Source organism: Micromesistius poutassou (assembly GCF_964030765.1).
Source record: "Micromesistius poutassou genome assembly, chromosome: 14".
NCBI classification, from domain to species: Eukaryota; Metazoa; Chordata; class Actinopteri; order Gadiformes; family Gadidae; genus Micromesistius; species Micromesistius poutassou.
In genome coordinates, this window is record NC_140284.1 from 3,813,269 (window position 1) to 3,837,322 (window position 24,054).

At 42.4% G+C, this 24,054-nt stretch overlaps 2 protein-coding genes across 3 annotated transcripts in view; both read right to left on the minus strand.

The window, feature by feature from the left end:
- Positions 1-19,659, minus strand: part of adarb1b (adenosine deaminase RNA specific B1b) — a 111,928-nt gene extending 92,269 nt beyond the window's left edge. Inside the window, exon 1 of one of the 2 annotated variants that reach the window (XM_084478427.1) lies at positions 19,500-19,659. The gene's annotated coding sequence lies outside the window, so the exon portion shown is untranslated. The remainder of the gene's footprint in view (positions 1-19,499) is intronic. The other variant, XM_084478426.1, reaches the window with a different exon arrangement.
- Positions 19,660-22,900: 3,241 nt separating this feature from the next.
- Positions 22,901-23,842, minus strand: LOC311358180 (olfactory receptor 2K2-like; the record flags this gene model as incomplete). The annotated part of the gene is made up of 1 exon (XM_084478189.1): positions 22,901-23,842. One exon carries the CDS (start codon positions 23,840-23,842, stop codon positions 22,901-22,903), a length of 942 nt encoding a protein of 313 aa, XP_084334315.1.
- Between the last annotated feature and the right edge of the window lie 212 nt (positions 23,843-24,054).

Consider the following 24,054-nt stretch of genomic DNA (forward strand, 5'->3'; position numbering starts at 1 on the left):
ATCCGCTCTGTGCATGGTTCAATTACGGACGACCGCCCTCTACAACGGACTGCCTCCTTTTCTCTCCTCCTCCTCCTCCTCCCCTCTCCTCCACCTCTTTCTCTCTGCCCCCTCGTCATCTTTTTCTTGTCCCCTCCTCATACTCCTCATCACTCCACCTCTCTATTCCCTCTCTTCCGTCTCTCCTTTCCCTCCCTCCTCTTCCCCCTCCCCCCTCATTCTCCTGTTCTGTCCTCCCTCCGCCCCCTCCCTCCTCCCCCTTCCTCCTCCCTCTTCCTCCCCCTCCCATGCCCAGATGTGCATTGGCGATAATTAGGATCATTTGTTGCCTCTTCTGGGGTCAGGATAACAGCTGGGTGAGACGGAAGTGCAGCAAGCCCAAAGTACCGCCAGCGTACACTCAAAAGTATGCAACCCCCCCCACACACACAGACACACACATACATACACTACAGCGTCAACACACTCCGACACACACTTCCCCAATTACACACCTTCGTCAACACACACACACACAAACATGTGTGCCATCGGCCCCCAACGCACACACTGCATACACAATGCACCTCATCCCTGACTTGTGACCAACATGCACTCCAGCACACACGCCAAACTCCTCTGTGTGGGTCTTAAAACCCTGCGGTGAAGGTAGAGATTTATTTAACCCAAGTGCTATTCAGGAGGGGCATAGAAGACACAGAGGGGCTACAGTACACGAACAAACACACATCAAGTGTAGAGTGAAACACACCAGTAAACTGCAGGTGGAGAACTCCCAGTGCGCTGCAGAGGTGAGAGAGACTAGGACTGAAAGGTATCTCTCACACACACACACACACACACACACACACACACACACACACACACACACACACACACACACACACACACACACACACACACACACACACACACACACACACACACACACACAGTGTGTGTAATAAAGTGTGCTCCAGTGATTGGACAAAGCCCCTGGGAAGAAAATGACTATTGCTGCTTGGGAGGTAATAGAGCGGTTACTCATTTGTACTCCAGCCCACAAGCTCTGCCATCGCTCCCTCTACGCCTGCCTCCACACCCGCCTGTTTATCTTAAATGTTTATCTTCACCTACTACAACACCAGCCTAATGATCTCCAATACTAGGTGCCCAAGAGGGAACTTCGGTGCAGGATAGCATGGTGGCCAAGACGTGCCAAAACAAACTGCAAATCCAAAAATGGCATTTTGCGGTTTGTTCGACGTGTCTTGGGAGGCGAGGGATAGTTAAGTGCTCGGGTTGTTCTAGGTTCAAACCTTTCAATGTCTACCTCTAGGTATCCTTCTCCAGCAAGACACCCAAATCTGAACCTTGTCATCAATGAAAAATAACCACACCTTGGATCAAGGGTCATCTAAATGGCTAAATAATAATCGCACAGTTTACAAAAGGGGGCCATTTGTGCTTCATTGCTTATTGCCTCAACCTCAATCATGGCTGTGAGCCTGTGACCACGTGAAAGGTCACGACTGCAAAAGGAACAAAGGTGAAAAGAAGAAGAATAGGCAACCCGATGCTAATGGTTTCTTTAAAAGGCTTTTCCTGCCTGTCAGAGGAAAGTCGTTTGAAGAAGTGAGAGGGAACAACTTGTAGCATAGGACCTCAGGTTAAAAATAAAACCTGGGTCACTACAAGACGTATTACCACTATGTTAAGCACACTGGTGGGTTGAGCCACCAAGTTGCCCCAGCATAGGAAATGGGTGGGTATTACCATCATTCAGCATGTTTAATAATCTCCTTCTGCCTTTCTATCCCTTCGGACAACACGTCTGCATGATGAAGCTCTACTGAGCCCCAGCAGAGCCCATTATAACCGCCTCCCCATACATTTGTTAGGGAAATGAAACAGGGGGTCTTGGCTGATCATTCGCATAATTTATTCAGCTCATGCATCTTAATGGGAATACTGGTTTGGTTTTTAATGGGACTGCCGGCTGACCTGCGGTGAATCGATCAAGTAAGGTTTGCATAATATGTGATTACAGCAATCGCAAGTAGTGGATCCATATTGTGAGAAAGAACCACATGAATAAAACATGAGTTTCATGAGAAAGAACGTCTATGAGATGGATGTAATTGTACGCTGAAAAGCCGTCGTAGGTGCTGTGTGTACATGTACTGCATTGTCCTGCAAATCCAGACCGCCTGTTCGGGTTGTCTGCAGCATAGGCCTTTGACCATCAATGGCTCAACAACCAGCAGCTGATTGGCTGATCGCTAATTAACAACTGGAAGACAGTTGATCATGTGGTGTCCAGACACTGAGCTACCCCGTCGATACCATCAACACGGTCCGATTCTTTGATTTTGTCAATCTGGATCATGTATTTAGGCCCGGTTCAGACTAGTCAGCTGATTAATAACTCATCACTGGGCTAAGATCATTTTGTCTGGTTGATATGTTTTATATACCTTGTGAACGCACACACTGAAATGTAATGCCACCCTTGTTTGGTGACCGATGTGACGGAAAATACACAAAATACAGTTGGTTAAAAGAGCCAGTATTCTCATTCTGCTTGTTCCGTTATCCATTGTTGAATCACGGTACATGAGCATGTTCATTTGGATTAGAAATGTAATGAATGGCGCCTTGCTATGTACCCTCATAGTCTACAGAACCTGACCTAATAACCCTGCGTTTGCAAAACCATACAACTGTCATCCGGGAGAATAGAGCAAGAGAGCCATAAATAAAGACTGAAAGAGGGTTGTGAAGGGGAGGGGACCATCCGCCATCGTCTGACCATGATTTACCTCTCGGGACCACGGACCACAATGCTTCTCGGATTCCAGTTTAAAATGGATAACGGATATCAGTCCAAAGACTTTGTGCGCTGGACATCGTTTTTGATTTTTTTTCAGTTCCAGACCACATTTCGGCTAATCTCTATAAACAGATATCAAAGCTCATATAAGGCTTAATCATCATCAGAAGATTGCTGATGGGTTCTGAGATTTTGGCTCTATGCAACTAATGCCCACTCAAATGTGATTGGTCAATACTACTCCGACAACAAACTGACACCAGAGCGCATTCAATACCAAAATCTTGTCCTGTTGCCTAGAAATTCTGCTTTCATGTGCAGATATGTTTATAAATATAAACTGTTTATAGATACAAACATTGATTTCCATCTCTGCCATCATATGTTTCATCATCCAAAATGAAAGCATGTGCAATAATAGTACATAAATTATTCACACACTCCCAGAGTCTTGTGCTGTTCCTCTCACAACTACATAAACACACATCAGTAGGAGTCATTTAGCTCTGCCGGTGTAGAATAAAAGCAGGGTAAAAGTGCGTTCTTAGCACCCATCAGCAGATCGCACACCTCTGATTCAGCCTCACTCTCAACCCCACCAAACAAATATATGTTCTATTAAGGACAAATCCTACACAGACGCCTTTGATATGTCAGCAGATGGCTTCCCTTTGTGTCTGTGTGGGTGTGCACGTCAAAAGAAAGGAAAGCCTCACAATGCCTACTCCAACTCACACGACTCATCTTTCCTCATCTCCTCTCCTAGCCTCCTCACCTAGCATCCTCCAACACAGGCCCTCTCTCCTAGCATCCTCCGACACAAGTCATCTCTCCTAGCCTCCTCCCATCTCTAATCACCTCTCTAGCCTTTTCCAACTGACACTAGTCTCCTTGACGTTACCACCTACCCTACTACATACAACCCTAGTCCTCGGATTACAAAGCACCATCTCAATTTGAACTTTTCTCCAGCCATGTACTACAGGAAAACTGTTCTACCTGACAGCGCAGACAGAGTAAGAGAGATGAGAGGAAGTAAATTAGGAGAAAATGGGGGCGTGCAAGAAGAACTATGAAGTAGACACAAAACACAAAGCACACAGCTGTTATAGCAGTCTATATGCACAAGAACCAGCCTTGGATTACATACTTTTATACTGTTGATTCTTGATAGAGTTAGAACAAAAGTTGATCATCCGGAACAATTACACTGATTACTTTTCAACAGATGGCAAAACAAATAAATGTATAAAACGTATAACATTGTTAATTCAAATTCAGTAAGCAAAGATAATTGCGACTACTCCTATAATGCATAGCAGCTTGCCATTTCTAATTGATGAATGTTTAAATCGTACGTTTCAGGCTGACCGACCTCCGCTAGAGAACCAATAGACAGAACCCGGATGTCCTGAGGTGACCCAAACAGACCAGAACAAAAATCCTGGTCCCGAAATGGACCCAGCATAGCAAACTTCAGTTGAGGAAGCATCCTAACCCCTTCACAGAGTCAGGCTTCATGAGTGATCGGGCAGCATTTGCATTTGGCTGGGAAATGCTGCCCTAATGGTCCAAGGAAGGTGCTACATTGACTCACCGTGTTGCGCTGAGTCAGGTGGCTCACTCAAAGATTCTACTTTTTATTTTGCACAGCTTCAGTGTCGATGGCGTATGCTGTAGTAGCATCAACTCACAACCTTCCCTCAGATATTATGACATTGTTTTTACATGAGTTGTTCGCTGACACAGTGAAATCGACTGTTATTTCATTGGTGAACACGGCACTATGGAGCCCATTTAAAAGCATGTTTGACGCGCCGCAGGCGGCCACACACTGAGGGTGTTTTCAGTAGAGACTGTCGGCTTCTGGCGGACACAGGTTGAGTGAAGTAATCTACACAACAACAGGAACCAGCACCCACTTCCCTCTCCGCCTGCATGGAAAACCTTTACTACAGCTATCCTGTTATCACAGACATGGAGCTGTAGCTCTGGCCCATCACTGAGCGTCACACACCCCCAACCTCCAGCCAACAACAGCCTCCTTTGTTTAAGCTTCACGTTCACTGTTTGCATCATTGCTTAATACATTGCTTAATATCATTGCTTAATACCTTAATAAGGTATGAATATACTCGATAGCCTGCGGTCACAACATGCCTCAATGATACAAACACGCCTGAGTATGTATCATTGCTTAATACGAAAGCTACGAATATACTAGTTAATGTATCCTGCCATCAACACGCCTCAGCAGTTGCGTTACGTAGTGCAAGTGTTAGGAATGTTCTTTTTTTCCTTAAAGAAAGAATTTCTGTTCTTTTTTGGAAGGACGCATTCTAAAGTCTTAAAGATTATTTCCCAGTGAACAAAAGGTTTGAAAATAGCACAACAGTGCTTTACCCAATACCATCCACATACTGCCAGACAGGCAAAGAAATACATGCCATCATGCCATGGCAAACATTTCACATGGCTGGTTCACAACATGTATGTCAAAATAACCACATTTCTTGACGATAAACAATCTCACATCACAATATCAGATTTTGTTTTTACATATGAATTCTGAATGGTCTGTATTTATATACACAACATGTAATATTGATTTAGTCAAATAGCCAAGCGCCAAAAGCAAAGACAACATTCCAGTGTGATTTTATCCACTGTTGGAAAACAATGATGTTATCTGTTGACTGTGCAGGGTGGATGGAAAAACAGCCATGCTTTAAACCAATTATTTTCTTTGAATTGCTATACAAACGTACATCTGCAGACTAGGCCTGGGCGATATGGCTGAAAGACATATCACGATATAACTTGATCATATTAATCGATATCGATAACTATTGATAATTTAAATTACATAAAAAATTAATTACCATGCTGGATTTAAACACTTCTGTTTAACACTTAATATGACCTTCCACTGTTCTTCATTGGTAAATACTCCAATGTCGACGCAACAATGAAAAACACTCAAATATTGTAAATAAGTATGGAACTGTGTTTGTGTAACAAACCCAGCTGCTAGATTCGGTGGTCCAGTCTCTTATCGATATATATTGAACATGTTTTATATTGATATTGATCAAAGGTCTATCACAATACGATAATTTATTGTTTTATTGCCCAGGCCTGCAGACTCCAGCTCTCTGTGACACAGCGTTAAAACATCTATTCAACATCAACATGTGTTCCAGTGCCCACTTGTATACCCTGTTTCCCAATACAATCTACTTACAAAGCAGGCCAAAGCAAACCAAAGACATACAGATAATATAAGGAAAAATTTATCCCGCTCCATAATAACAACATTGCATTTTGAATATTTATTATTTTCGGGTACAATAGCTAGCTCCAATTCCGCTAGCTGATTCCGATAATGCTAGTGTACTTAGATGCATTCTAAAGTTGTGTTGAATTAAAACAATACACAAAGCAGGACATGATCTCCAGCTCCATCAACAGTATATTAGATGTAAAGGAAGATTGCAGGCCAAATACTAGCAGCTGTGAGCATGATATCATGATTCACTGAGTTTTGAATTAATGCATGAAATACACTCACGATTCAGTGACTGTTCGTAAGCATATTTGATTCTTTATGTTTCTTGTTTTATTCATTTACATCTTAAAGTAGAATGACTGATTGCATGCAACAGTAAAACCAGATGTTGTATCTATACATCCATCAGTGACCACGGTCGAAGAGCCAGATGATTGTCCAATCAACGTACTGGAGACTGTGGTCTAGTCAGAACTGCGTCAAATAAATGATCAATTACACCTCCAAGACAACTAGCTGGTTCTGGCACCGCTATCTAGCTACCTCCAAAACTGTTAGCTAGCAACTCAAGCAACACAAGCAAGCCTTGTTGACAATGCTAGCTGGCTCTTTCACTACTTGCTTAAGGGCAGAACAAATACTGACCTGTTTTATAGAAATAAAAAGGTTCAAATTAAAATGTTCCAAATGAGTGAGCAGGATACACATGATAATATACACACGATAATGAACACATAACCCCCAAACACCAGCCTGCACTTGTCACAGCTTCTAGATTCTTCTGAAGCGTGTTGAGATAGTTCTACCTTGCTAATGAGCCACACACACACACACACACACACACACACACACACACACACACACACACACACACACACACACACACACACACACACACACACACACACACACACACACACACACACACACACACAGATTTTATGTTCAACCCCCCTAACTATTATAATGTTGATTTTCTGTAAAGTAATATTGAGTGGGTGTTTTATTTTGACAAACCTCTTTATTGTGCTGTAGAACATTTCAAAGAATGCTTGCTTGGCGTGTCAAAGTGCTTCTTTCATGATGGAATTGGAGCTCTACTGCTATTGGATGCTGATCAAATGGGACCACCCAGAAATAAAAACAGCTCTAAGCAACTTCCATAACATATTCTTCCGATTTTAGTTTTTCAAAAAAATTCTACTTCTTAGAGACATAGTGAAATACCTTGTGGCAAAACAACAACACAATTACCCTGTTGCGATTTCCTGACATTGTGTCTCTGTACAATAGGGAAAGCGTATTATTACAATGTTATCTCTACACACATCAGCATATCTAAAAACGAGAGGAAGGGGAGGACAGAGGAGAATATTTAGCCAATCACATCCATGGAAATGCCGGGAAGTTCCGTTCACTGAAGAAAATTGTTGAGAGTGTGGGCATTGCTAGATTGGGCACTGACTGTGTACACCACCAACAACTTGGTGACCACCACGATGGCTGCCAGAACACAGCAGTTGACCAGCCTCTTTCTCTTCTCTCCTCTTCTATTTTGCTCCATCTCTTTTCTCGTCTATATATAGACACATCACGAGGACAGTATGCTAGGACTCAACTTGTAGAGGAGGGGTTGTCATCCACCCAAGGAAGAGGAAGGAGAGGAGTGGTAGAGCGAGAGGAGAGGAAGAGAGACAATATGCAGGTATTGGGCCACTTCACATCCTTGCTTAGCGCAAACTGGCTGGGGTCAGTATAATATAAGCTATTTGAACATCTTGTTTGGATTCAATCATATGGACTATATAACTACAGCAATCGATAGAAAGCAGCACAAATTGGAAAATGAGGGATGGCAGCGCAACAGCACTTTACATTTCCGATGCTTTACATATACTGGAACCTTTTATCTTTTGTTTTTAATGTAAAACATTGACCTTTGGCATTTTTGGTAATAAGCTATTCCCACACTGCTACTAATTGACTCTCTCTTAATGGTTTCAAGAGGTCAGCATAGTGAGTCGTATCTACGTATCTTATCCGATTACACCATCTATTAGTGCTATCTAGTGTTTTGTGATATCCTAACCCTGTGGTTATGGTCGATATGGAAACAGACATTGATACACAACACAGTACCGGTTAATCACTAGTATAAAAACAAACAATAGCAGCTACAGAACCTGTATCGTTGTCATGCTCCACCAGTCTGGCATCTGTCAGTTCATTGTACCAAAGGCCAACGTTCCTGTAGCCTTACACCATTGCATATAGAGAGAGAGGGTCAAGAGTGGTGGGAGAAGCTCATGAAACATGAAAAGCATGAGTTCACAGCAACCCTGTGAGCTCTGCATTATTGATAAGAGTCGACCCTAATCCTTAGCGAATAAATGTAGCGCTGCATCTCCCACGCAAGCCCATGTTACCCGAGCGATACGCACACACAAACACACTACCATGAACCAGCGTTGCCGTTATTGCATTGTGTGTGTGTGTATGTGCCTGAGAAGGACAGAGTGATAATGTGTGTTTATGTGACATATTGTCTCTTTTGCTCTCTAACACACACACACACACACACACACACACACACACACACACACACACACACACACACACACACACACACACACACACACACACACACACACACACACACACACACACACACACACACACACACACACACACAAAAGGCGTGTGGCCGGTGCATGCATGTGTGCGTGCATGAGTGTGTTTATTCGGTAGCACATGCTAGTCATGCAGGCTGGGGAGTCGGGACTGTGCTGCATAAAGCGCATGGTGGCTATGCTGTCATGCATTGTTGCATTACTGCAGCTGCTGCTGCGCCCAGGGCCTGCAATGCTCCTGGGAGACATGCAGTGAGGCTACACACGCTGCTGCTGGTCTGTTGAAGATCCACAGGATCAAGAGCCTTCACGTCGGCCAGATCTGTGTGTGTATGTACAAATACAAATACACATATCGGTATATATATATATATATATATATATATATATATATATATATATATACATACACATAAAAAACTAAATTTGACTGTTTCCCAGCCTTAATCATTACAATAATTTTTTAGAGGGGGGTGGGGGGTGTGGGGGGGGCAGGATCAGGATAGAAAGGTTCTGGGTTCGCACCCCAAAGTCAATGCCCAGACACCAACCTGATCCTTAATGACCGACAAACTAAAAGGTTGGATAAAAGAGTCTGGCAAATTAATAAATGATGCATTATCTCTCTATCGGGTTCATTGTGTTCCATGAAGATGGAAGATTGTCCACTCAAGTTGAAAACTGCGTATCATTTCCACGAGGTAACCATAGCTAGGCCTATAGTTTGTAGACTGTGATACAGGATAGCATAGTTGCTGCTGTGTTTAACTCCCAGATGACATGGTACTGGGCACGAACCCTCATGTCTACAGTCTGCTATATTACTAATGGCATAGATACCGCAACCATTTTAATGAAATGTAGTCGTGTGAAAAGCAAATGTTTAGAGAGCTAATTTCTCAATACAAAAATAAAGACTGAAAACCACAACATAATCTAAACGTCTCATACATATGAAACATTTATGCTGGATATGGTACATTTTTGAAATACCATCACCGTACAGTCAAATCAGCTTCATACTTGGCACAGGATGAACAGTAATAGAGAGAATTGGGATTCATGGTTCTGAACATTTATGCAGAAGGGATGCATTCTTTCTCACCCACTCATGAATTCTTTACATCTAGGTGGTCTAATTAGAATGACTTCTACAAAGTCTACGTCGCCATTAGCAGTGCACAATATATTTTCATTTCTGGATGATGAAGGCTAGAATCCTGCGAGCAGAGAAGAGACTGCCAGTGAAGCGCAGCTCCTAGCAACCATGCATGCTAAGTGTGAAGGACTTCTCAGGTCGAGAGGAGGCCCCACACAAAGCCTGCTCCGGTCCTGCCACAGGCAACACGAGCCTACTAGACCGATAAGAAGATAGAACAACCAAGGGAATGAATAGTTAAGAAGATAAATAAAATGCCCATGGACGTCCCTCTATGCAACAAGCCCACTTCTTCAAGCCACAGAGCTTCAGAAAGCCAGTCTTTGACATCCAATGCTGTCTCTCTCGCTCTCTTTTCCACATCAACTAGGCCATCTACAAAACCCTTCAAAGTGTATACAGTTTCCCTCTTTTCTTTACATCCAAAGTTTATTCAAGTCTGAAAAGGCAGAATCATTTTCATTTTGGTAGGGAAACATTGGTATGTTGAGACCGTAATTCTTAAGCTACTAAATGCATAAACAGATAACGGTATAATGAAAGTAATTATGCATTATTTGGCTTGATGCATATTTACCAATTTATCTACAAATGGAGATAGCCTATCAGTAAATGACTACAGAGGCAATGTTTAGCTGTGTCCGCTCTGGAGTAATTCTGTTGTGGCAGAAGGACACAACGCACATGAACCCGAAATTAGGGCTGCAACGATTCGTCGACGTTGTCGACAAAAATTGATAATAAAAATAGTCGACAATGAATTCCATTGTCGACAATTGTCACCAGACGTGTTTTTCCAACGGAGTGAGGCATCTCACTTCATTACAATAAAAAAAAAACCTGACAAACCGAGAGCCGCACATGCGCAATAGCGTCTCAGAGCGGTAACGGATACAGAAATGGCTGCGTCCTTCACAGCAGCTACACGTACCAAAACTTCTAAAGTTTGGGAGCATTTTAGCCTGGATACGGCGAATAAAAAGAGAGAAAGAGAAAGCACGTCAGTTGATCAGTTGATCGAAACGGAGTCTGACTCGCCTCGGTAAGATTCAAGTAACATTCAAGCCAATACGTTTTGTTTTTCAAATAAAATGATTATCTCGGTGGATAACCGCGCCCGCGGTGTGGTAACCGTGTGCTTAAATCCTTCCCAGCGCTTCATCCGAGCAGTGTTTGTAATAACGCTGTTTAAAATAACGCCGTTAGGTAACGCCGTTATTTTTTTCAGTAACGGGGTAATCTAACTAATTAATTTTTCTGTCATTACAACACCGTTACTGTTACTGACAGTTAAATGCGGTGCGTTACTATGAATTGATTGAATAAACTGTAATCCGAACACACCCCTGGCTGCACACACAAACTGCTAGTGAGGAGACCGGGTTTAACAAAGAGATAAGCGATTATGATTGGCTAAGGAAGAGTCGTGTTTCATGGTAGCCAATCGGAGCCAGTGTTTTTACACACAAGCCAGGATATGCGTGCCGCACACACAAACACCACAACAACAGATTCGATGAAGCAGTAGAAATGGCGAGTCCGGAGCAATCTGATGAAAAGTTAGCATTTTCAAGGTGGAGATATAAGCACTACTTCAAATTCATTGAGGTCAAAGGCAAGAATGTGCATGTAAAGTGAACATTATGTCCAGGAGCAAAGACTTGGTCAACATCCATTGTAAGCAACTCTAATTACTCTAATTTAATGAAGCATCCCACAACAACACACGCATCTACAAAGCTACTTTTTTTTTTTTTTTTTACAGTAACGCAAATAATTACTTTCCCTGGTAACTAGTTACTTTTATTATAGAGTAATCAGTTACTAACTCTGTTATATATATATTGAATAAAAGATGCATTTTTCATTGAAGTACTCATCTTTCTTGTGTTTATTATCATTTGCCACATAATTAAAGCAACCTCATGCTAAATTTAAGGAAAATAATAATAATTATCCGATTAGTCAACTAATCGTTTCAATAGTCGGTGACTAGTCGACTATTAAAATAGTCGTTAGTTGCAGCCCTACCCGAAATTAGCCAAATTGGGGGCAAATGGCCAAATATCAGATTGTCCAACGTATATCAGCTCTAGTACACAGAAACGGTGGCCACTCTGAAATTACACACACACCTTTGTTTCATATTTACAGTTTGAATCCCGCTCAAAAATAACTCAAAATCAATGAATACAAAAATGTATAAAAAAAAAAGCTTCTGTTTGTAGCTCACATGTTATGCTTGGGCAAAGAGTTGCACAGCAATATCACCCGAATTAATTTGGATACGGAAACATCTCATGCAACTCGCACCGGTCCAGCGAATCCCTGAATGTTTCCCTCACTCCCTGCAAGGTGTGAGATCAGATAAATAACACGTCCGGAAATAGGCATCGGCAACACGCTGCTTCACAGCGGAGCTCTGAGAGTAGACAATGAACCACAGACGCCCGCACCGGGAGAGACAAGGAGTCACTCATCACCTCTCCACTCCCTGGACCCACCCCCTGGACCAACCCTGGACCCACCCCCTGGACCCACCCTGGACCCACCCCCTGGGCCCACCCTGGACCCACCCCCTGGACCCACCCCCTGGGCCCACCCCGGGCCCATTCTGGATTAGTGTAATGCATACGTTTGACTGGCAGCCACACTGGAGTCCATCACAAATTCCCCTCTTGGGAACATTAATCAATATTCGATTTGATCAATACAAAACACTATTTCGGATGCTTTCTTGGTGTTGCGAGTGTGCGTGTGCGTGTGTCTGGGTTAGTGAGTCAGTGAGTGAGTATGTGTGAGTGTTTGATAGGGCTGGGTACTATATCTATATTATATTGATATTGTGATACGAGACTAGACATAGTCTAATTTTGGATATGATGTCTTAGATTTTAGTTGTCTTTTCCTGGTTTTGAATGCTGCATTACAAAAAGTGATTGGATTTTCTAACCAGACTGTTTTTATCTATTATTATATAACAAATAAAAAATAACCAATTGTCAGTCATCATCATCACCTACAATATTGAGGTTTATGTCACAAATATTCATATTTGATTGTTTCCATTTCAGCACCCCTGTGAGTGTGTCCAAGGCGCTGACCATATTGTCAGTGTTAGGATTTTGATGCTAACCTCGTCCGACATGTGTTAGTCCTTCTCTCCTTTAACTCTCTTCCGAGAGAATAACCACTTCCCTTTTGAAAAGTGAACAGATGACAAAAGCACAAAATTAGTTCTCTCTCTCTCTCCCTCATCCCTTTCCCTCATCCCTCTCCACGCTCCCTGTCCACTCGCTGCCATTACACAACACCACGACGAACACAGCCTGACGTATGCACGGCAGAAAGATCACCGTTCTCGCCACCACCCTCAAGGCTGAGTTCCCTTGCTCAAAATAGAAGAGCAAGGCATTACGCAAGCAGACCTGCGACCCTGCCGGCGTGAACGCTGACTTCCAACCAGAGCCCGGGACGTTTGGGCGACTGGGAGGGCAACGTGTCGGAAGCGACATCGCCCCTCTCTGAAGGAGGGGGCGCCTGATGTCTCAGTCACGCACGCCGGGATCGCTTTGATTATCTCCTCCTATAGCGTGCTGTGATCAATTTTGCCCCAAGCAACCCCTAGCGCTAGATATGCATGGCTACACACACACACACACACACACACACACACACACACACACACACACACACACACACACACACACACACACACACACACACACACACACACACACACACACACACACACACACACACACGAGAGGCTAGACCAACCACTAGATGCTAGGCTAAACACTAGAATTAGATAAGCCAGGCTTCACTACCCTTGCACTTCAGGCAAACCCCTAGCACTAGGGATGGTAGTCTAGGCTAACCAGTAGTGCTATATATATATATATACAAGGATACACAACTCCTAGCACTCGTGACGCTACACGACCCCTGGTATTAGTGAGGCTAGGCTAGACAACTCTAGCACTAGGGTTAGGGTTATGGTGCCTTCTATTTGTCTCGTAATCGCGACTTGCAGCTCGGGTGTGACGTCACATCCGTCTTGTAAAACGAGTGACCTCGGGTTTTTCGTTCTATTTGGCACACAACAAGACGAGTCGGAGCTCTGCTTTCTGCTCAAGAATCGGCATTGTTGTCATAGCAACATGGAGCGTCTCTAGCCAATTTCAGCGGCACAAGCTACAAAATAGGCGGTATTTAACACATAATAAGACTGTAACGACATGCCTATAGGTAACAGTATACAGTGCTATGTGTACGACTTCTTCATTTGGTTACAACAAAAACACAAGTGCTTAAAATAGTAGAAAACCACAATGTTTACTACATGTGATGCTCGGAGTAGCCATCTTTGTTACTGAACTCGGGGTCCTCTGAGTTCAGACGAGTTGACGAGTCGTTTTTACGACCTCGGGGGCGTTCTATTTGCAACTTCCGGTCCGTAACTCGGAAATCCGACTCGCAGATCGAGTCGGGTGGACAAATAGAAGGCACCATTAGGGTTAGGGTTAACCCTAACCCTAACAGCTACACAAACTCTAGCACTAGGGACGCTAGGCTACACAACCCCTAGCACTCAAGACACTCAGCGACACAACCCCTAGGCGGTAGTAACTCTAAACAACCTCTCACACTTCATACCCTAGGCTACAGAAAACCTAGCCCTAAAGAAGCTAGGCTTATCCAACCCATTTCTTTAGTTGGACCGCAGACAGAGTAGAGGCAGAGCCTGGTCATGCAATACATGTCTTCTAAAGCGCCTTGATATTCAATGAAACTGCTATTAAAAGTCTAGTTGAAGGCAGAGATGTGACTATAAACGGAAGGTTTGATTACCGTGCGGTAACACTATTCCTAAAAGGTGTCTGATAGGCATCTTAAGCTGCAGCAAAGAAAACCTGCCAGTAACACTGTTTATGTTAAATATTTACTCACAGACGAATTGGAAACCAAACGGAAGTTGAGCGTTCCAGTGCGTGCGCGCCACGCCACACTAGCTGCTCTTAATGCGCTGTGGTACCTGTGCCAGGATGGCCCATTACTCGGGTGGAATGAATTCCCTGTCCGCCACACAACGTAACTTAATTAAGATAATTAAATAAATAACCGAGCAGCTGCGGCATGCATTCTGCCCCTACTACTGCGCCATTGAAGGAATGAAACTTGTGAGCCTGCTCTACAGAAACTAGGATGTATGGAATACATGTATAATTGTGGTTTATGTGGGCTCCGTCTATGGCTCCATTCCCAACACTGGGAGATTGGTAAGATAAGTACGATTAGTTTTGTCTTCCAGCTCCACTATCTCCCTTTCCTCGCACCCTTTCTAACTATTTGTGTGTGCATGTAGATATGAGAGTGTGTGTATATATATATATATATATATATATATATATATAGAAGCAAGAGAGCGAGACTGTTTAGGAGTGTAGATTGCAGTCAGGAGGAGCAGCCTTGGCGGTGGTGCTAATTGCTCTACTCTGAGAAAGGCTTTGCAGACAAAACAGGCGACACAGCGGCAGGGACCACAATGGAGAATAAACCATTGTTCTCACCATGTTAGGTCAAGCAGACGCAGGGCAGCGCCATGGTTCCCGTGTGACTAATACCGCGAGCACCACCACCACAGGTGTCTCCTCACGTTCAATGCATCATGATCAAAACGGCACGCCCGGCTACGAACCCAGCGTATCATGTTTATCCAAGACCTATGAACATCAAAGTAATGCATGCTGCAGATAGTTAGAAAGGGGTTAACACTGCCTCTCCCTCTCCCTCTCTCTCTCTCTCTCTCTAAACAAGCCTTGGTTTGTGCCCTGCGACGTTATGTTGTTAAATCTGTGCAGCGCAGCATAAGATTCCCTCCGCCCCCTGGCTGAGGGTTGAATGCATCTGCATAGTAACTCCCACTAGAGATGGCCGTCGTTACGGACAAACAGACTGGTCAGGTGCTGTAAAGCCCACACAACTTGTGTGCTGTCCTTGTTTTGGCGTAGACATGCTTTACTACTATTTAGCCGAGGCTTTCATTGAAAGCGACTTAAGAGTATAACCCTTTTATCTTTACCTTTAGGGACAGAAAAGGAGTTAAGACATCTTGCTCAAGGATGCCCACAGGTTAGGCTGAGGTAATGTGCGTTCAGAACCCCATTGTATGGTGTGCATGTGTGTGCCTTGACAAGACATAGGTTAAGACAATGAACGTGGAACATGATTCATGAATGTGTGTGCATTTCATTGTCGACTTTAATTCCCCTAGTGAACAGCATGAGGGAGTATCGATGTTTCAAGGTTGTTTTGGAAAACAAAACTGTGAAAGCATGAAATAAACAAAGAGAAACATATCAAAAGATGTATTGACTTTGAAAATGCCACGCTCGATCCACACACTACAATATGAATAGGAGAAGATAAATAATACACCTCAGAAGTACATTCCTGTACAATTCCTGTCCTCCCATGCCAAGGGGACAAAAGGCCTTTTTACACTGCCAAGCCGGTTCGGTTGCTGCTTGGCACGCCCGGCAATTTCACCGTCTTATCTCAAGTTGCCTGTGTAAAAACAAGGGGGTAAAATCCCCTGTTCGTCACGGTGCGGGCTTTCTTGGTTCATTGGAGAAGGCGAGGCTGCACACGAGGTCTAGACCTCTTTAGAATAATTTGCATACCCCCGAATGTTTTTTTAAAAAATATGAATAAACCGCTTCGCGGTTCCTCCCCCCCTGGAACCGCGGAGCGTCTAATCGCATTTACATGAAATTAAACCGCCAATGTGCGTAGGGTCCGGGAGGGTAAATTGGGGTGCTAGCTCAAGCAGGCAATTTACCTTAACCGTGCCGCGAAAAAGGCGTGCATAAGATGGCATATTTGGCAGTGTAAAAATGTCTATAGAGTCCCACAAGAGAACCTCTACAACCTCCCCAGCAATCCCCCTCCACACAGAAACACACAGGCTGTAGTGGTTCACTTAGTCAGCTAGTGGATTTGGTGACCTAATCCCAATGTCATGCCAATGAATTATTATATGGTGACCTAATCATATTCTAAAGCCAACAAATTATTACAGGGAAAATCGTTTGAGGATTTCCGATCATATAATGACAACATTTGGCCTCTTGTTGAAAAGTCTCTCCACTGGCTTATCTTTTTCCTTTTTAAATAGTGAAGGAAAATGCTGTATGATGTAAAAGCTGTGTTGGAAAGATCAGTTCTGCAAGTCTTTGTTTGGGTTATCTCCAAGGCCTTCAGAGTGATGTAGCTCAATCCGGTTTAATGCTAGCACACAATGCGGCTACACTCCAGGGTAGCAGGTGCTGTGTTTAGCTCCAGGGAGCTCTCTGACCCCGTTCAAAGCCAAGTCGCTTGCTGGTTTTTAGACGCTGCCAAAACAACAGATATTCCCTGCAAAGCTGATGTCAGAGAAACACCTAGGTAGCCTAAACACACAGATTAGAGCTTCCAACAGCAATCCCGTGTCCAGAGACCTGCTACATAAAGCATGGGTTTGGGAAAGCCACCTTTTTTACCTGACTCAGGACCATGTCCATGACATAAGGTGTCCGGTTTGAGTTGAGAATATTCAGTTAATTCTACTTCAATTTGGAAGTTTGAGTTTGGCGGTACTTCTGTGAAGGCACACTTATTTGTCTACATCTATAAAAGTGTCAAAAATATTACACAACGCACAATGAAATTGTGACCGATGAGGTGTTTTGGACCCTTGTTCCAACAGAAATAACATGTTTTAAGAAAAATTCTCAGGAAGAAACTTGCCTGAGAGGTAATAAACATAGTTTCGCCTCTTATCCAAATCAATGAGAGGCCTCATAGAAGTAATTTCTTGAAGTCAGAATTTCCTCAGATCGTTGTGGCTCGGCGGACAATTCTAGTCTCACAAATCTGATTTAAGATGAACAATAAAGTCTGATGGCAGACAAGCTTACTGGGTGACCAGGCGCTGCAATTTCTTTAGCATCAAATGTATTTCGGGGTGGGGATCTGTAGACGCTCGTGAAATAGAGTGGGTCTTTACTGGAAGCAACCTGACCAACGGAACGACAACAAACGTGAAATGGCCTTAAATTAATCTCGGGTCCAGAGGAGGACTGATTCTTCCTTCATCCTTGAACCTGGTGTGTGAAGGTGATGGCCACGACGACCACTGTCCAGAAAGGCAGTGACAGGGTTAACAGAGGGCACTGTCTGTTCCCCTGTCTACCTGCAGTAATTCATGAAGCAGAGTAGCATCCGCATCAGTAGTACCAGCTATACTGCTACAGCATCCAGAGCTACTGCTGCACGTCTCTCCCACTAAGGCTGTGAAAAGAATACCAGAAAAGTTGAGTTGACCTGAAGACCATCGGCTTCATTCTTCTCTCCACACACACACACACACAACGCAGGTGAAGGTTACTAAGGTTACTTATGAGCACTAGACTGAGCTCCCAAAGGGTGCATTCGTTATCATGGCGTCCTCCGTCTCACCTCTCCCCTCTATAAAGCTGTCACCTCAGCAACTTGCAGCAGTAGTCTTATGAAATACAGAAGGACTTGGTGGAGTCGGCCTCTCGGTTCAAACACAATCAGACCCTTTAATACGGAATTGGGTTTAGCAGGAACATGCAGCATCTCTATTCCCATCAGCACTTGGGTCACGGCCACATAGGACCCTCACCGCAATTACTACTTCTAAAAGAAAACACAACTATTGTATAGCAATTAATCAACCCATTTAATATCACTTGATTGACAAAGTGCTGGGCTCTTTGATTAACTACTTACAGAATGTAGCCATCAGCAGAACTGGAAGTTGCTGTCGACTTCTGGGAAATCCATTTGCACCAACACAATTGTTGTCATTCATGTCCAACCTCTCTATGGTTGCTATGAGAAATACAGTATTGCAATACACTGCATTGAGTTAAAGGGTAAAGACATCATAGAAAAACAGATTGCTCAATAGGTCTAAATATCTTTGCATTGTTGAGTACAAATGCAAGAAAACCTTCAGAAATAAGAGACCGGTTTTGGTAGGTGGCCCAGCAAGCAAGCAACAGGAAGACTGCAGTAACAGAGAGGGTTTAAAGCAAGTATTGAGCGATCTGTCGTGAAATGATAGCTGTTAAAATGAAGACATGCGTTGCGTTGTACGGCAATAACACGTGTATGAACGACGAGCCGATTATAAACATCCGTCTTCAGATCCGTATATCCAAAAACCGGAATATCAATCTAGTAGTATAGACAATATTTGTTTGGACTGACTACAGGGCTGAATAAACTGCGCTTTGCACGATGCGGTCCTTCACTGCAAGATCACCGCACCAGTGAGTCCAACGGAGAAGGTGACAGCCATGAATCCAATAGCCTGGACAGGCTGGTGCCCGGACGGATCATTTAGAATAACATAGAAAAGACAACAAAACATTTTGTATTCTCCAGGTGCCATTCGTGTCAATTGGATCATTTATGCAATGTTCTCATTGTTTATCATTACATAAAACACACCCGGAACCCAAGCAAATTATCCCCATGTTTTTTTTTTTTTGTCGTCCGCCGCACTAAAAACAAATACCTAAACAAACGACTCACCGCTTGAGATGGATTGCAGAGCCAAGGTCCTCTAGATCTGAGAAATCCTGTTCAAGCTGTACATCAATGTGTGAAGGTTTCTCGTTCTGTGACGCTGGCACGGGTTGAAAACACAGCGGCAGTGGATAAGTCGCATGTACTGCAGTGCACAGTCTGACTGAGCTCGACTACTGGCCACACATGCTCTCGCGTTGTTGCGCGCCGTGAGCGCGGAACGTGGAAGGAGACCGCGTGTTCCTCATTGGCCCAGGAGCCCACTAGGTACCCGCCCTCGTTTCGGTTGCCTTCCTGGCTCCGGAAGTAGTCTCGCTATTCGTTCCTTAATTTGCATTTTATTTTAATTTATATCCTTTTAAATTATGTTTTACGGACATCCAATCAAACGTTTCAGTCGAATTGTTCTTGTGGTTAAATTATCCAGTGATACTATATAAAGTGATGTATACAATAAACATGCATTATGCGTGGGTTGTGAATGTGTCTGACAAGGCAACATTTAAATTAAAAAGGAAGAAAATAATAAGCCTAATAATAGTGTGAACCAGAGCCAAGTAATAATGAGTAACAAGGCCTATCCTGTTATTTTCAAAATTGAAGATGGGTAGCCTATTAACACTAAAGGGTACTTTAATTAACCATTAATTAATGCAGTAATGAGAATTGTTGTGTAGCAATAGCAAAGGGTTTAGGTGTAGTGTATTAGTTGAGATGGATCAAGGGTTAACCCTATTAAATAATGCATACATTAATGTTAGTTTACATGAACACCATTAGTAAATTAGACCATTAATAAACTGTTATTTAACTGTTCGCTAATGTTAATTGATGGATAATTAATATACCCTCATTTGGCCCTACCCTTAGTTATGAAACTGAAATCTTGGTGTTTTATGGCTTTACCCAAAAGTGTATCTCTGACACCCAGCTAATCCAGAATGCAGCATTTTCATTCAATCTATTGTAAGACAGAAGACATGCACCCTAAACCCAAATAACTGCTGTTCCCTGGATGTCTGTGAGATGGTGAGTAGATTTAAAGAGCACATCGGTCATTGTAGTGCAGCCTAACTGATATGTTAGTTACAGCCTAACTGATATGCGGTACTCATAAAACTCTGTACTTGCTAGTATGAGATTTAGCCTTTATTTTTGTTTGTTCATACTTTTCTTATTTTATCCTATACTTTTTATGTTTGTATTAAGTTGTAGGCCTACTTATTTGTATCCCTCTATTCAATGATATTCTGAATATGTTATTTGTTTGTATTTTTAACTTTTAATTAATTGAAGTTGCTTTTATTTGAAAGCACTGTAAATATTTTTTTCAAATACTGCTGAACAAATCTGAACAAAACCTAAATATGATTTTACAATCATTTGTTTTGAGATTTAAATAAGACAAATCAGTGAACAAGTTATAGGCATAAATGTAATTCTCTGATTAAAATGTGCTGTTAGAATATCAGCGACCAAACATTCAGCTGTGCCTTGTGCGAGAGTTAGAGCGTAATAACAGAAATGTACACTAGAAGGAGACATATGACCACACATCTATTTCAGCCCTTTACACCCGATATAACCGACTGATAAACTTCAAATTAAACAAGGGACCAAAACGAATACAGGTTACGAATTTGTTCTGTTATTTAAAAGAATGATAAATAATGACAAATAATGAATGTCAATTGTATGGATATCATTTTTTTTTTAATTTTGAAATTTGTCAGCAATTTGTCAAATTTCCAACAGCTTTGTTAATCATTAATTAACAAAGCTAATTTGGCCCTACCCTTAGTTATGAAACTGAAAGCTCAGTGTTTTATGGCTTTATATCTCTGACGCCGAGCTAATCCAGAATGCAGCATTTTCATTTAATCTACTTTAATACAGAAGACATGCACCCTAAACCCAAATAACTGCTGTTCCCTGGATGTCTGTGAGATGGTGAGTAGATTTAAAGAGCACATCGGTCATTGTAGTGCACTCACAGAACAGAGTTACAGCCTAACTAATAGGCCTATGCGCTACTCATAAAACTCTGTACTTGCTAGTATGAGCTTTAGCCTTTATTTTTGTTTGTTCATACTTTTCTTCTTTTCTCCTATACTTTTTATGTTGGTATTAAGTTGTAGGCCTACTTATTTGTATCCCTCTATCTATTCAATGATATTCTGAATATATTTTGTTTGTATTTTTCATTATAACTTTTAATTAATTTAAGTTGCTTTTATTTGAAAGCACTGTAAATAATGTTTTAAAATACTGCTAAACAAATCACGTTTATTATCCTAATACAATATTTGTTAATTATGTATGATTATTACAGAACAGAATGATGTGTATTATTTTACTTGAATCTCAATCATTGATCGTCCCAGCAATAACAACGACAAAAACAGAGCAAAACAAAAGAAACATGAGTATTAAATCAGATTGACATGAGTTAATGTGAAGGTGTAGATAAGGACAGGATGTTAGAGAGTGTGAAGTGACCACTCGGTAGAAACTTAACTCTGATGGGAATGTCGAGGACCTTACAGATTCCTCCACATCGCACAGCTCTCTCTCTTTCAACCGGTACGATGGACCAAGTTACACCTAACCCCCCCCCCCCCCCCCCCACACACACACACACACACACACACACACACACACACAAACAAACACACACACACACACACACACACACACACACACACACACAAATTATGATTACTAACAATCATTTGTCTTGAGATTGAAATAAGACAAAACAGTGAGCACGTTATAGGCATAAATGTTATTCTCTGATTAAAATGTGCAGTTGCAATATCAGCGACCAAACATTCAGCTGTGCCTTGTGCGAGAGTTAGAGCGTAATAACAGAAATGTACACTAGAAGGAGACATATGACCACACATCTATTTCAGCCCTTTACACCCGATATAGCCGACTGATAAACTTCAAATTAAACAAGGGACCAAAACGAATACAGGTTACGAATTTGTTCTGTTATTTAAAAGCACATTAAAAGCATGATAAATAATAACAAATAATGAATTGTATGGATATCATTTTAAATCCACTCAGCAATTTGTCGAATTTCCAAGTTTTGTAATAGGGTTAATAATTAATTGTATTAAAAAAAGCACATGAATACATAATAACTGAATAAAATAATGATTATTTGTCACATTGACACCTTCAGAATATGGATTTTTAAAACGTATATATTTTATATATGTACAACGTACACTGGTAAATACTGAATGTTATATATATATATGCCATAATCTATACCATACTTAACATTATACTATATACTATATAATAAAAGAAGATATCGACCAATCTAAATCTATTTATTCAATGATTATTGTGCACAGATGAACTCTTGTCCATTCACTCTTTTGCGACCACGACTACTTGATCTTAACATTTAAATAAAACAGAATCTTGTTACGTACTTTGGTCAGTTTGAATCCATATATGAGGGGGTTCATGATCGGGGGGATGATCAGGAACTCCATGGCGATGAAGTTCTGCAGGGATGGTGAGATGTTTTTGGAGCCAAAGCGCATGTACATGGTATCAACGACGACGCTGGACATGAAGGTGAGCAGGCAGGTGAGATGGGGCACACAGGTCTGCATGAACTTCTTCCTGTTCTCCATGGAGCCCTGACACGTCCTCACCAGGTACATGTAGGACCAGATGATCAGCAGCCCGTGGAAAAAGTACACCAGTATAGTGAGGTACGCCACGATGCTGTGCACCGTGGTGTTGTTCGATGGGCACGCCAGCAACACGATGACCCAGTTCACGCAGTACAGCCGCTGGATCTTGGCGCTGCACAGCGTGAGCTGGGACGTAAGGCTGATGAGGACGGCCATAAAGCTGAAAGGGATCAACCAGGAGAAGAAGACCAGCAGGGACAACCTGTGCTTGTTCATAAAACTGTGGTAGCGCAGGGGTCGACAGATGGCCAGGTATCTATCGTAGGCCATGAAGGAGAGAATAGACAGGTCGCTGCATGCAAACGAAAACATCACAAAGGCCTGCATGAGACACCCGCTGTAGGAGATGATGTGAGATGAGGATAGCAGGTCCAGGAGGAATTTGGGGTAGAAGCCTGTGGTGCCGTAAAGCCCATTAATGCAGAGGGAACACAACAGAATATACATGGGCTCATGCAGGCTTTTGTCCAGGACAATGGTGAGAATCAGAGAGCAGTTGATGGTTACTATCAAGCAATAATAAAGCAAGGTGGAGGTAAAGAGAACCACTCTATAGTCTGTGGTCTCATTCAACCCAGAAAGACTAAACACTGTTATCATAGAGATATTATCCATCATCATTTTCATTTGCCTACAACATATTCATCAATTAAACTATTCTTTGCCGGAGACACACACTGCTCATTCGGGTTATAGTAGTTAAAGGGGGAGGGATTCTCCTATACTCCTCAACCCTAAAGGGTCTATCCTCTTTCATGTCTTTTATATAGTCAGGAGACAGTCCAGGAAACCAATGAGCATGCAATCTCAAAGCGGCGTCACATTAGTCGGCACAGGAA